Raw genomic sequence first — 16,588 nt, forward strand, 5'->3', positions numbered from 1 at the left:
ATTATATTATTACTTGAAAGGAAAGCTTAACTCTCTAATTCCATAAATTAAAAAAATTACATACCATAGTGTAATTTGACAATAAATGGATGATTTACTTCCACCAGTATATCCCTCTCCATCTTTGTCCGAACTCTGTCTCGAACTAAAAATTATAGTAGAGTAGAATATATTACTCTTCTATATAAAATTTAAGTAGAGATCTCATAAATAATTCACCAAACAAAAATATGAAAATATAAAATGCAACTTTATAAGTGCCTAAATTTGCCTAAATTTGCAGTCTATATATTCCTAGACAGTAATTACCATACTATCAGAAAGCCAACAAATTTAGTTTTGATCTAGAGATGGGTTAAAGTGACATAAATAGGTATTTGGTTAATATGCATTTATTATGTATTGGTCTCCGATTGTTCAAATGTGTTTACTGATTAAAACTGAGCAATGTTGGGGCACCTGGGTGGCTCAGTTGGTTGAGCAATTGGCTTCGGCTCAGGTCATGATCTCACTGTTTGTGAGTTTGAGCCCCGCGTCGGGCTCTATGCTGACAGCTCTGAGCCTGGAGTCTGCTTCGGATTCTGTGTCTCCTCCTCTCTCTCTGCCCCTCCCCCACTCATGCTCTCTCTCTCTCTCTCTCTCAGAAATAAATAAACATTAAAAAATTTTAAAAAAAACTGGGCAATGTTATTGTTATCACAGCCTAGAAGATGGTGTATATATGTGTATCCAAGTGGTTGTGCTTTTTCAGTATGCAAAACCAACACAAATAGAACAGAAAAAAAATTAAGAAACTTGAAATAAAATAATATAGCTTAATAAAACAAGTACATTTTAAGTAAAATAAAATGTGTCACTTTTATACCATTAAATTTTTACCAGGGTATAGTCTCACTAAATTATAGTATATGCCAATATCAAACCTAGAAATATCACTTACAGGCTAGAAAACTGTAACAATTACTAATGTTTAAAGAAAACTGAATCTACTCAATTTTTACAAGCAATACACAGCATATTTGTTAAAACAAGGTTTATCAAATTCTATTTTATTAAACTTTCTCATCTTCTACCTTTTAAAGAAGCTTTTTTTAACACCTTCATTGCATAGAGCTGCCCAGCATCAGGACCAGTCTTCTTTCGAACAAGAAAAACCTAACAGAGGAATTTTTTGAAAAAAGTAAAATTCACATTTCAAGACATTCTTGCTATACACAGACTAGTGCATGTTTCAGGCCCTACATTTTCTCTAATTTTATAAAGATAGATCTTTCTCTATAAATTATACTCTTACTTGATTTTTTTCTCATTTTCATTCATTTACTAAATCACACTCTCATACATATTACCATAAGAAAGAAAATTATTAAAATAGATAACATGGTCAAGGACTTTAAGAAGTTTGTGACATAAAAGATAAGCAACATAATGAAGGGCAATTTCATCTAAAGGAACTCCTTTTAAGACCCAAGCTCCTTTTTGTTACCTTAATAAAGACCAAAAAATGATATAACTCGTAGTTTGATATCTTCATTTCTACTTCCTTATTGGTCCATTTTAGAAGTTAGCATACATTTTATTTTCTGTAAGAAATCATAGGCAATTATATCTGTCTGCCAGGTTGAAGAATCAAGATGGCTAATTATTCCAATACATTAAAGTTAAACTCTTTACTGTTACTGAGCAAGCTTAGGTAATAATATCTCATATTTTCAAATTAAAATTATGACTCATTAAAGCTAAGTTTCTAGGGGTGCCTGGGTGGCTCAGTCGGTTAAGCATCCAACCTCAGCTCAGGTTATAGTCTCATGGTTCATGAGTTTGAGCCCCACGTCAGGAACTGTGCTGACAGCTCAGAACCTGGAGCCTGTTTCGGATTCTGTGTCTCCCTCTCTCTCTGCTCCTCCTCGGCTTGCTCTCTGTCTCTCTCTGTCTCTCTCTGTCTCTGTCTCTCTCTCAAAAATAAATAAACATTAAAAAAAGCTGTTTTTAAAAAGCCTCAGTTATAAAGATAAATATTAATAGATGAAAATTTTACAGGAGTTATTTACTAGTAGAGGGTGGTTTCATTTTTTTAAAATAGTGAAAGTTGTTCACTGATTTGAAATAAACTATATAGAAACAAAAAAAAAACAACAATAGAACAGATCAATGAAAGCAGGAGTTGGTTCCTTGAAACAACTAATAAAACTGATAAACCTCTAGCCAGATTATCAAAAAGAAAAGAGAAAGGACCCAAATGAATAAAATCACAAATGACAGAAAAGAAATAATAGCGAACACCACAGAAATACAGTTGTAGAAGAATATGAAATACAAATATGAAAAACTATATGCCAACAATTTGGGACAGCCTGTAAGAAATGGATAAATTCCTAGAAACAATATAAATTACAAAAACTGAAACAAGAAGTAATAGAAAACTTGAACAGACCAATTACTAGCAATGAAATGAATCAGTAATCAAAAAAATCCAAACAAACAAAAGTTCAGGACCAGATGGGTTCGCAGAGTTCTACCAAACCTTTAAATAAGAGTTAATATATATTCTTCTCAAATTATTCTAAGAATTAGAAAAAAGAAGGAAAACTTCCAAATTCATTCTCTTACCATTACCCTGATACCAACACCAGAGAGACACCACAAAAAGAGAACTACAGGCCAATATCCCTGATACCAACACCAGACAGACACCACAAAAAGAGAACTACAGGCCAATATCCCTGATGAATACAGGTGCAAAAATTCTTAACAGAATATTAGCAAAATTAATCCACAATAGATTTTAAAAAAATCAAGGTTGTCTGGATGGCTCAATCAGTAGAGCATGCATCTAATCTCGGAGTTGTAAATTCAAGCCCCACAGTGGGTGTAGAAATTACGTAAAAATAAAATCTTAAAAAAAAACTATCATTCACCATGACCAATTGGGATTTATTCTTGGGTTAAAACAGTGGTTCAATATTCATAAATCAATCAACATGATACATAACATTATTAAAAGAAAAGACAAAAACATTACAATCATTTCAAAAGACGCAGAAAAAGCATTTGACAAAGTACAATATCCATTCATAATAAAAACCCTCCAGAAAGTAAGATTAGAGGGAGCAAACCACAATATAATTAAGGTCATATATGACAAATACACAGCTAATATCATCTTTATTGGGGAAAAACTGAGAGCTTCCTAACAAGACAGGAAAATCCACTCTCACCACTTTGATTTAACATAGTACTGGAAGTCTGATCCACAGCAATCAGAGAAAAAAAAAAGAAGAAACACAAAGCATCCAAATTCTTCCTTGCCAGAAGGAATAAAACTTTCACTATTTGTAGATGGCATGGTACCATATATAGAAAACCCAAAAGACTCCACAAAAAAACTTACTAAAACTCATAAACAAGTTCAGTAGAGTCACAAGATACAAAATGAGTGTACAGCAATCTGTTACATTTCTATACACCAATAATGAAGAAGTGAAAAGAGAAATCAATAAATTGATCCCATTTCCAATTGCACCAAAACCATAAGATGCCTAGGAATGAACCTAATGAAAGAGGTAAAAGATCTGCACTCTAAAAAACTATAGAATACTGATGAAAGAAATTAAAGAGGACACAAAGAAATGGAAAAACGTTCCATGCTCATGAATTGGAAGGACAAATATTGTTAAAATGTCTACATTACTCAAAGCAATCTACACATTTAATGTAATCTCTAAAAAAATACTACAGTATTTTTCACAGAGCTAGAACAGTCCTAAAATTTGAATGGAATCACAAAAGACCCCGCATAGCCAAAGCAATCTTGAAAAGAAAAGCAAACCTGGAGACATGACAATCCCAGACTTCAAGTTATATTACAAAGCTGTAGTGATCAAGAAACTACATTACTGGCAAAAAAGAGACACACAGATCAATGGAACAGAATAGAAAACCCAGAAATGAACCCAGAACTATATGATCAAATAATCTTTGACAAAGTTGGGAAGAATAACCAATGGATAAAAAACAGTCTCTTCAACAAATGATACTGGGAAAACTAGACAGTAATTTGCAAAAGAATGAAACTAGACCAGGGGCACCTGGGTAGCTCAGTCAGTTGGGTATCCGACTTTGGCTCAGGTCATGATCTCATGGTTTGTGAGTTCAAGCCCCACATCAGGCTCTGTGCTGACAGCTCAGAGCCTGAAGCCTGCTCCAGATTCTGTCTCTGTCTCTCTCTCTCTGCCCCTCCCCTGCTTGTGCTCTGTCTGTTTCTCTCTAAAAAATAAAAAAATAAAACTGGACCACACTTTTTTACACTATACACAAAAACAAATTCAAACTGAATGACAGATGTATGTGAGACAGTAAACCATCAAAAACCTAAAGGGGACATAGGCAGCAACCTCTTTGACATCAGGTATGACTAGGTATATCTCCTGAGCCAAGAGAACCAAAGTCAAAAATAAACTACTGGGACTTTATCAAAATAAAAGTTTTCTGTACAGTGAAGGAGACAAACAACAAAACTAAAAGGCAACTTACACAATGGGAGAAGATATTTGCAAAAGACATATCTGATAAAGGGTTCGAATCCAAAATATGAAAATAACTTATCAAACTCAACACCCAAAAAATAAATAATCCAATTAAAAAATGGGCAAAAGACACGAATCAATATTTTTCCAAAGAAGACATACAGATGGACAACAGACAAATGAAAAGATGTTCAACACCACTCATCAAAAGGGAAATACATATCAAAACCACAATGAGATATCACCTCACACCAGTCATAATGGCTAAAATTAACAACACAGGAAACAACAGGTGTTGTTGAGGATGTGGAGAAAGGGGAACCCTCTTACACTGTTGGTGGGAATGCAAACTGGTATAGCCACTCTGGAAAACAGAATGGATGTTCTTCAAAAAATTGAAAATAGAACTACAATATGATCTACCAATTGAATTACTAGGTATTTACCCAAAGGATACAAAAATACTGATTTGAAGTGATACATGCACCCCAATGTTTACAGCAGCATTACCAACAATAGCCAACTTAGGGGAAGACCCCAAATGTCCATCTACTGAAGAATATATAAAGATGTGGCATACACACACACACACAGAGTGTAATATTACTCAGTGATGAAAAAATAATGAAATATTGCCATCTGAAAGGACATGGATGGAGCTAGAGAATATTATGCTAACTGAAATGTCAGAGAAAGACAGATACCATACAATTTCACTCATATGTGGAATTTAAGAAACAAAACAAACGAACATGGGGGTGAGGGGAAGAGAGAAAAATAAAGATACAGATTCTTAACTATAAAGATCAAACTGATAGTTGCCAGAGGGAAGGTGGGCAGAATATAGGGTTAAATATGTGATGGGGACTAAGGAGGGGATTTGTGATGAGCACCAGGTGATTTATTTAAGTGTTGAACCAGGAAAGTCTACAACCGAACCTGCATTACACTGTATGTTCACTAAAAGGAATTTAAATAAATCTTGAGGGAAAAACAAAACAAAGGAAAGAAAATCAGAAGGACCAACTGAATGTCCACTTAGAGAGTATTTAGACCACCAAGTCCCCTCTTTACCTTAGCTCAGTGGATGGTTGCCTTCTTTGTTCTCACTCCAATAAAATTCTGATGTCTTATTCTCTGGAGAAATCTCTCAACTGTATGACGCTAAGCACAAACCCTAAACCTAACACACTTTAACCCTGACTCTATGCCTAACCCTACCCCTTACCAATAACCCCTAAGGTCTACATCTAGCCCTAACTCTAACCCTAAACTTAGCCTCTGGAGAGGTCTCAAACTGCTGGAATGGAGGCACATAGACTCACCCTAATCTTAAACCTAGCTCCAAACCTTAACCCTAACCCCTAACTGCTAACCATTAATCCCAACCCTAACTCTAACCCTAAACTGATGCCTCTGTAGAGGTCTCTGAATTGCAAGATAATAGGCATATACCCTCACCCTGGCTGTAACTCTAACCCTAACCCATACCTTAGCTCTAAACCAAACCCTAATCCAAGATCTGAGGAAAAAAATTTGCTATATATATCATATGTATGTATGAGAAAAAAAGAAACATAGAGGCAAACCAAGAAACAGACTATAGACAGCAAATGATGGTTGCTAGAGGGAAGGTGGGTGGGATGTATGGGTGAAATAGGTGATAGAGATTAAGGAGAGCACTTGTGATGAGCACCAGGTGTTGTATGGAAGTCTTTAATCACTATGCTGTACACCAGTATCTAATATTACCCTATATTTTAACAAACTGGAATTAAAATAGAAACTTAAAAGCAAACCAACAAAAAATAGAGTAAATGAATTGCCATAACACACACACACACACACACACACACACACACACACAGACACACACACTTCAGCTAAATATATGGCATTAACCCTAAGCATCAGACTCAAAGTTTTCAGATACCCAATTTCCCTTTTCCTAATCAATATCATGTGGCCAAGAGGATGTCAACAAAGAAGTCAAGTAATTTCATGAATAATGACTCTACCACAAGTAGGAAAACTATTTTTATCAGTTTCTTAAAGTAAAGCAGTTCTCATTTTCTTTGGTCTCAGAAATCCTTTAGAATCTTAAAAATTATTGATGACTCCAAAGTGTTTTTGATATTTTTGTGGATATCTATTGATATGTACCATATTAGAAATTAAAAGAGAAAAAGCAACTAGGTATTGATTCATTGAAAAATAATAAACCTGCCACATGTGAGCATATTTTTTATAAAAATAACTATGTTTTCCACAGCAAAAAAAAATGTGAAGAGTGACATTGATCATTTTTTTTGTGAATCTCTAATATCTGACCTAACAAAAAGAGAGTTGAATACTTATGTCTGCTCTGCATTCAGTCTGTTGCAATTAAGTTGCTTTGCTTGAGGAAGAGAAAGAAAATCAGGTCTCACACATGTATGTATATAGAAAAGAAGAGGAGTATTTTAATAGCTGTTTTACATAATTGTGCTGATTCTTCTTTGATATGACACAAGAACTTAAAAAGTGGCAGTTTCTTAAAGCTTAGTTATAATGAAGAATCTGAAACCATATCCATTAATTGTCCGAATTCTGTTATGTAATAATCCATTTGTCTACCTTACATTTTGAAAGTGTTTGTACTCATGTCTGATTTGATAACATAACATATTGGTCTTCTCAAAATTACTGCTTCACTGAATTATGCAGATCTACATATGAACAGCAGTGATCTCATCAGAAAAGTTTAGTATTAAGGTGTCAAGTTCACAGTGGCAAATAAAAATTTTCCAAAACTAAATTTTTGCTTCAAAGTTCAAATTTTATCATTGACAAAAATATTGTCAGTTGTTTTACATGAAATAACAGGATCACTCCTATTCATTTTTGAGGAAACATCTACCAAATACACAAGTTTAGTAACCATAATTTGTCAATCATTCTTTCAAATAAAAATGATGTTCTATGGAAAAAGTGGCTAGTTCAGCTTACAACTCAAAAAATCACACAAGTGCTTTGTCTTGATGGTATGAAACTTCTGGTATACACCTAAAGTGCTTTATGTGTACTTCTCATTTCATCACACAATATTAAAAAGAACTATACTCAAGGGTTGGGATTAAATAAATTTAATCACTGTTAACACTTCATCAAGGACATTCTGAGGTAACATTTGCATTTTTTAAACTGCAAAGTGTGTAGCAGTGAAGAATACAATGACTACTGACATAATTTGTAATCACTGCCTTGATTGTGCCAAGATGCCAGAAGTTTTATAAATAGTATCTTAGTATTATTATAAAATAGTTTCGACCTTGAGGATTCCCTGAAAGCATCTTATTAGACAGACCATACATTGAGGGCCACTGTTCCAAAACACAACACTTAGTAGAGTTGAAAAAATGGAATGTAGAGGGCAAAAAGAAGCAAGTAAGCAAGAAAAAAAAATGGTCCAGACTTTCTGGAAGACATCTGCACAAAGCAGCCACTTTTTCTCTAGCTCTTCTAAAGCTCACTAACATCCTACTATGTCATCTAATAGAAGCCACTATTTATAGTCTACAGAAATAATTGTTTATTTGTTCATCACCTGATTTGTTCTTTTCTGATCTTATGGGTGGACTTAACTAGCATAAGAAAATATCATCTCACTCTGTTCTCTTCCCATGATCGACTACAAAAGAAGTCGCATATCTTCAAACTACTGTATCTAAAAACATATCTATCCTCATCAAAGAGGTTTCTTTTCAGCCACACTGATACAATTCTTGGAAACAGTTTGTTAAAGAAATGAGTGAGTGAGCTACTACAATATATCTCTTTAGGTCATGTGGACTTTTATATTTTACATGAAGAAGTACTCAGTAAGGGGGAACCTGGGTGGCTCATTCAGTTGAGTGTCCAACTATTGATTTCAGCTCCGGTCATGATCTCACAATTTGTGGGATCAAGCCCCACATCAGCATCTGCACTGACAGTGTGGACCCTGCTTGGGAATCTCTCTCCCTCTCTCTCTGCCCCTCCCCTGTTCATGCTGTTTCTCTCTTTCAAAATAAATAAATAAATAAATAAATAAATAAATAAATAAATATTTTAAAAAGTACTCAGTAAATATTTGTTGAAGTGAATTTTAACAGTGACACTGACTGAAGATAAGAACAAACTGCAAGGGATTTTAAGATACAAAGATATATTTTTAAAACTATCTCTTGATAATTACTCAAGAGGGCAAGGGTTTAATATTTTCAAAAATTCATTTTAAAATCCTATATAATCCATGAATGTTAAAATGTATGCTTTGTATAAATATTACTTGGCATGTGAAATACAAGGAAGGCCAGTCTGACAATTGTGATCATGTTTTCATGTGTTGTATTTGATTGTGTTTTAAAATAATCCACATAACTTGTTTGGTATACTACATTTCAATCTCTCATTAGTAATCATTAATAGCATTATACTTGGTGTGTTTAGTACAGAATTTTTATATGCATATTTCATGATGATAATGCAAGCTTCTTTAAAATACAATTTTACAAATGTCTTTAGTAGTGATTTTCCCCATTAAATATACTATAAAGATATCTAATCTTGCAAGACTTTGTATAGGCTAAAAGTCCATTTATTGCATTTTAACAATGGAACTTTTGCAGGCAACTATATAAGACTGCAGCCCAAAGTTTCTTAGAATTGCTCCTACACTTCTCTGATTCACAGCCTTGGTCAAATTCCTGCATAGGTTCAGCCTATAACAAGTCACACCCAAACAATGCAAATGATGTATTCCTGACAAGCAAGTAGGTTCACATACTAGGAAGAAAAAAATATTAAGCTACCTCCTTAATATTTGGTTGATGAACTGCATGAAATTCACTATTCTGTAATTCAGTATTACAAATTTTAAAAAGGTTTCTATGATATGCTTGTTAAACTAAAGTTCCTACACAAAACTGAGTATTCCCTGAATTTAAGGACTGCATGAAAAACGTGTCTACATGTTGCTATATATAATGTGGAGATATGACTGAAGACATTTCATTATGTTAAACTGTATTCTTCTATGGAGCCCCATGGGGAAAAATTTTTTTTGGTCTGTTAGATCTTTTTACAACCTTAAAGATACTGTCAATAATCATGCAATAAAAGGTATCAACTTCTTTATAATGGCTACCAAAAATTTTAAGTCTTCATTTTGTCCCAGTTCTGGAAGATATAGGCCATTATGCCATGCATTTGTAAACAACAAGAATGTATCTCTGGCTTCATCTATTCTTTCCTGCTCTAATTTTTCTGCTTCCATTTCCCTCTCCACTTATTTTTTAATTTTTTTTTACTTGGTATTCATCTACAAAAACCTTAAATTCTTTCTGGAGCAAAGCTGGATATAAATATATATACATATGAATTAATATATAACTGAAATGAAAAAAACAAATGACTTTTAATGGCTTGAACGGTTTGCCTATTGAGATTTTATTCAAGTCAATATTTAAGCATTTATACATTTGGGATATAAAAGAACTTCATCTCTGTTCTTCTAAAATTAACATCATAAAATGCAAAATATTTAAGAGAATATTATACTTTTAGAAAGTTTAAAAGCTAAAGGTCTGCAAGGGTGCCTGGGCGGTTCAGTCAGTTGAGAATTTGACGTCACCTCAGTTCATGATCTCATAGTTCGTGAGTTTGAGCCCCACGTTAGGCTCTGTGCTGAAAGCTCAGAGCCTGGAGCCTGTTTCATATTCTGTGTCTCCCCTGCTCTTTGACCCTCCCTCACTCGCTCTCTGTCTCTCTATCTCTATCTCTCTCAAAAACAAATAAACATTAAAAAAATTTTTTTAAAGTGTGCAGAATGTACATACCTACTCCACAGGTCAGTTCTATAAGCACACCTCACATACAATATATATTAAAAGCTCCTTCTAATTTTAGTCTTCTCAGCACAACTATTCAAGTCATATCTCCTTATCTTCATATGCCTCCCTTGCCAATTTACTGCCAAACCATAACCTGCCTTAGTTTTGTGTGTGTGTGTGTGTGTGTGTGTGTGTCCTGAAAATGCTTTTCTGTATTTTATATGTTACATTCTATACCACATGAATAACAGGTTACTTTAAGAAAATTAATGTCAAGTTTATATTCACTAATACAGCTTTTACAAATGTTCTGCGCACACACTGGGTATTCAAAAATATTTTTCTTTTGAAGAAGGGAGTTAAGATGTTAGAGAAGTAGGGGGATCTGGAGTTTCCTCATTCTTCAAACAGGGTTGTATTGAGGTCAGATCACCAGGAAATAGATGCACAGAGCAGTGGAAGGATCTCCACAGATGGAGGGAGACAACTTGACAGGATTGAGGTACATGTATATTTGTTGGGGGAGACAAAATGATGGAGCTACAGAGGAGAGGGAACCCCTTCTGTGGAGGGACAAAAGGGAGAGAGAGAGGGGTTGTGAAAGTGCAGCATTGAGTTAGCACAATAGCAAAACCTCTCTGGACCACAGACTTTTGCAAACAGCCTTGGGAGCTGAAACTCTGAGGCTTTTGACATGCATGATTTTCTCTGGGTCTTTCTCTGGATCAGAGCTATGGAGCAGTTCCTGGGGAGGAGGGAGCTGGTCCAGGAGTGCATAGAGTGGTGTAGCGAACTCCAGGGACACTGGAAGAGAACAGTTCCCTTCCTGGAGTACTTTGGGAAGAGGGCTTATTGCCCCCAAGACAAAAGAACCTACAGGTACCAGCCACAGGCCTTTCATCAGCAGGGTAGAGAGGCTCCACTTCAGAGCAGAGAAGCAGATTGAAGCAGTGCCAGGTTCTTTAAGACATAGGGTTTTGAATCCCAGTCAGGGGGCCAAGAAGAAGGTGTGGGCCAAATGTGGAGCAGGACAAGCTAACCACCATTGCTATTCTGTGAAGACTGCCTGAAGACCAGACTCATCCAAGTCTGGGGAGAAGAGATTGGGGTGATGCCATTTTTTGCTCCAACAACAACATGGTGGTACGTCAGAGAATGGCACAGAGACCCCCAGTGGAGGAGGGACAAGCTTACACTAAACCCTGCTCCTCTGTGCCTGGCAATTGCTTATTTACTGGAGCAAGGCAGACTAACACGATGCAGTAAGACTCTCCTCCAGACCAGCACAGCCACCAAACCCAGGCAACAAAGGACAACTCTTTTTCTTTTTCTTTCCTCCTTCTTTTTTTCTAATGGAATCAGGCTAATAGTTTCTGATTTGTTTTTTGTCAATTATTATTTTATATATGTATATTTTTAATCAGGCATTTTTATTCTATCCTTTTTCCATCTTTTCTCTTTATTTTTCTTTATTTTCCTTTCTCTTTCTCTGGAATTAGATTATAGTTTATTGATTCTCTGTTTGGTTTTCTTGTCTCCCCTTTCCTTTTTCTCCTTTTATGGGATCAGGCTTCCCCTCATTTTTTTTCCAGGGTTACTACAACAAACCAATCAAAGCATACCTAGTGAAAGGTCCAAACACTCCACCACAGCAAGAGAGGAAAAGCTCTGCACAGAACTAACCAGTGGGACAGAGCAGCCAAAACACCAGAGCAGAATACATAAAACATATACCAGAAACACTGCCTGGAGTGTGAGGCCCTGGAGAGTGTATGACCCTTTTGGAATATAGTAGCACTCTGAGGCGAAGGAAACATAACAAACTTTTAAAACAGAAGTTCAGCCAAAATGACAAGACAGAGGAATTCTCCCAAAGAAAAGTCAAGAAGAAATCACAGCCAAAGAATTGCTCAAAAGAAATATAAATAATATATCTGAAAAAAATTTAGAGTAACAGTGATAAGACTAATATAGCTAGTCTTGAACAAAAGCACAGAACACATCAGAGAAACCCCTCCTACAGAGATCAAAGACCTAAGAACTAGTCAGGATGAATTAAAAAATGCTATAGCTAAGATGCTAAATAAACTAGATACAGTGACACCAAGGATTGAAGAAGCAGAGGAGGGAATATGAGAAATAGAAGAAACCATTATGGAAAATAATAAAGCTTAAAAAAAGAAGGAAAGGAAATTGTGAGAATAGGAGGGAAGAATTAGAGAACTAAGTGATTCCATGAAACGAAACAATATCCATATGATACGAGTCACAGAAGAAGAGAGCGAGAAAAAGGGGTGGAACGTTTATTTGAACAAATTATAGCTGAGAACTTTCCCAATCTCGGGAAGGAATAGGCATCAAAGTCCAAGAGCACAGAGAACACCCCTCAAAATCAACAAAAAGAGGTCAACATCACAACATGTCAGAGCAAAACTTGCAAAATACTAAGATTAAGAGAATTCTGGAAGCAGCTAGTGACAAAAGGTCATTAACCTACAAGGGTAGACACATAAGATTATTAGCAGAGCTGTCCACTGAAACTTGACAGGCCAGAAGGAAGTGCTAGGAAATGTTCAATATGCTGAATAGGAAAAAAAAAATGCAGCCAAGAATCCTTTATCCAGCAGGGCTGTCATTCAGAAAGGAGAGATAAAGGCTTTCCCAGACGAACAAAAACTAAAGGAGCTTCTGAACACTAAATCAGCCCTGTAAGAGATTCTAAGGGGGATTCTTTCTGAGTGGAAAGCAGCAAAGACTACAAACAACTGGAAAATATCACCACAAACATGAAATCTACAGATAACACAATGGCACTAAAATCATGTATTTCAATAATCACTCTGAATGTAAATGGAGTAAATGTTACAATCAAGAGACGTAGGGTATCAGAATGGATTAAAAAAAACAAGATCCATCTATATGCTGCCTGCAAGAGACTCATTTTAGACCTGAGGACACCAGCATAGTGAAAGTGAGAGGATGGAGAACAATTTGTCATGCTAATGGACATCAAAAGAAAGCCACAGTAGCTATACTTATATCAGATGAACTAGATTTTAAACCAAAGATTGTAACAAGAGATGGATAAGGGCATTATATCATAATTAAGGGGTTTTTTTCCATCAAAAAGAGCTAATGATTATAAATATTTATGCCCACAAAAAGAGAGCACCAAAATATATAAATCAAGTAATCATAAACAAAAGCAAAGTTATTTATAATAATATCATAATTGTGAGAGATTTTAATACTCCACTTACAACAATGTATAGATCATCTAAGCAGACTATTAACACAGAAACAACAACTCTGAATGACACACTGGGCTAGATGGACTTAACAGGTATATTGAAAACATTTCATCCTAAATCAGCAGAGTACACCTTATTCTCAGTGCACATGAAACAGTCACCAGAATAGATCCCACAATGGGTCACAAATCGCCCCTCAACAGGTACAAAAAGATTGAGGTCATACCAGGCATACTGTCAGATCACAACGCTATGAAACTTGAAGTCAACCACAAGAAAAAAATTGGAAAGCCCTCAAACACATGGAGGTTAAAGAACATCCTACTAAAGAATGAATGGGTTAATTAGGAAATTAAAGAAGAATTTAAAAATACATGGAAGCAAATGAAAATGAAAACACAACAGTTAAAACCCTTTGGGGTGCAGTCCTAAGAGTAAAATACATTGCAATTTAGCCCTATCTCAAGGAGCAAGAAAGGTCCCAAAGACACAAACTAACCTTACACCTAAAGGACCTAGAAAGAGAGCAGTGAATAACGCCCAAAGTCAGCAGAAGAAGGGAAATAAATAATAAAGATTAGAGCAGAAATAAAAGATATAGAATCCAAAAAAACAATAGAACAGATCAATGAAACTAGGAGCTGGTTTTTTGAAAGAATAAACAAAATTGATAAGCCCCTAGCCAGACTTCTCAAAAAGAAAAGAGAAAGGACCCAAATAGATAAAATCACAAATGAAAGAGGAGAGATGACAACCTACCACAAAAATAAAACAAGTATAAGAGAATACTAGGGAAACTTATATGTGAACAAAGTGGACAATCTGGAAGAAATGTACAAATTCCTAGACACTCACATACCTCCAAAACTCAAAGAGGAAAAAATAGAAAATTTGAACAGGCTCATAACCAACAAATAAATTGAATCAGTTATCAAAAACCTCACAACAAATAAGAGTCTTGGACCGGATGGCTTCCCAGGGGAATTCTATCAGAGATTTAAAGAAGGGTTAATACCTATACTCCTCAAAATGTTCCCCCCTCAAAAAATAGAAAAAGAAAAAAAGCTTCCAATGTCATTCTATGAAGCCAGGATTACCTGGATTCTAAAACCAGACAAAGACCCCACTAAGTGGGAGAATTACAGTCCAATATCCATGATGAAACTGTATGCAAAATTTCTCAACAAATACTAACAAATCCAATTCAACAGTACATTAAAAGAATTATTCACCATGATCAAGTGGGACTTATTCCTGGGTGCAGGCTGTTTTTATATTTGCAAATCAATCAATGTGATACACTACATTAATTAAAAAAAAAGGATAAGAACCATATGATCTTTTCAATAGATGAAGAAAGAGCATTTGACAAAATATAGTATCCTTTATTGATAAAACCCCTTAAGAAAGTAGGGTTAGAAGGAACATACCTTAACATCATAAAAGCAATACATGAAGGGCCCACAGCTAATATCATCCTCAATGGGGAAAAACTGAGAGCTTTTCCCCTAAGATCAGGAATATGACATGGATGTCTACTCTCACCACTGTTGTTCAACATAATGTTGGAAGTCCTAGCCTCAGCAATCATACAACAAAAAGAATTACAAGTCATCCAAATCAGCAAGGAAGAAGTCAAATATTCAGTCTTCACAAATGACATGATACTCTACATGGAAAACCAGAAAGACTCCACCAAAAACCTCCTAGAGCTGATACATGAATTGATCAAAGTCACAGAATATAAAATCAATGTTCAGAAATCAGTTGCATTTCTATACACCAATAATGAAGCAACAGAAAAAGAAATCAAGGAATCAATCCCATTTACAATTGCACCAAAAACTATAAGATACTTATGAATAAACCTAACCAAAGAGGTAAAATATCTGTATGCTGAAAACTATAGAAAGCTTATGAAAGAAACTGAAGACACAAAGAAATGGAAAAACATTCCATGCTCATGGATTGGAAGAACAAATGTTGTTACAATGTCAATATTACCTAAAGAAATCTACACATTCAATGCAATCCGTATCAAAATAACACTAGCATTCTTCACAGAACTAGAAAAAATAATTCTGGACCCCAAATACCCAATGTAATCTTAAAAAAGAAAACCAAAGTTGGAGGAATCACAAATCCAGACTTTAATCTGTATTGCAAAGCTGTAATAATCAAGACAGGATACTATTGGCACAAAAAGAAACACATAGACCAATGGAATAGCATAGAGAATACAGAATGGAAGCACAAATATATGGCCAACTAATCTTTGACAAAACAGGAAAGATTATCCAACGGAAAAAAAAATATATTTTCTAGCAAATGGTGCTGGGAGAACTGGACAGCAACATGCAGAAGAATGAACGTAGATACTTTCTTACAACACACATTCAATAAATTCAAAATGCGTGAAAAACCTAAATGTGACACTGGAAACCATCAAAATCCTAGAGTGGAAAACAGGCAACAGCCTCTTTGACCTAGGCCATAGCAACTTCTTACTTGATATATCTTCAGAGGTAAGAGAAGTAACAACAGAAATGAACTACTGGGACCTCATCAAGATAAAAACCTTCTGCACAGCAAAGGAAACAATCAACAAAACTAAAAGGCAACTAATGGAATGGGAGAAGGTATTTGCAAATGACATAGCAGATAAAGGGTTAGTATTCAAAATCTGTAAAGAATTTACCAAACACAACACACAAAAAACAATCTAGTGAAGTAATCGGCAAAAGGTATGAATAGACACTTTAATCCAGATGTCTAACAGACACATGAAGAAAGGCTCAATGTCACTCATAAGGGAAATAGAAATCAAAACCACAATGAGATACCACTTCACACCTGTCAGAATGGCTAAAATTAACAACTCAGGAAACAACAGATGTTGGCGAGGATGTGGAGAAAAGGAACCCTTTTGCACTGTTGGTGAGAATGCAAACTGGTGCAA

At 35.2% G+C, this 16,588-nt stretch overlaps 1 protein-coding gene across 1 annotated transcript in view; it reads right to left on the reverse strand.

The window, feature by feature from the left end:
- RPS6KA6 (ribosomal protein S6 kinase A6) overlaps positions 1-16,588 on the reverse strand; it is a 176,109-nt gene that overhangs the window by 113,194 nt on the left and 46,327 nt on the right. Inside the window, exons 4-5 of the mRNA XM_043569575.1 lie at positions 1,074-1,155; positions 65-145 (exon numbers count right to left, since the gene is read on the reverse strand). Of these exons, the coding sequence (XP_043425510.1) occupies positions 65-145; positions 1,074-1,155 (163 nt within the window). The remainder of the gene's footprint in view (positions 1-64; positions 146-1,073; positions 1,156-16,588) is intronic.

This window comes from Prionailurus bengalensis, chromosome X (assembly GCF_016509475.1).
Source record: "Prionailurus bengalensis isolate Pbe53 chromosome X, Fcat_Pben_1.1_paternal_pri, whole genome shotgun sequence".
Classification (NCBI taxonomy): domain Eukaryota; kingdom Metazoa; phylum Chordata; class Mammalia; order Carnivora; family Felidae; genus Prionailurus; species Prionailurus bengalensis.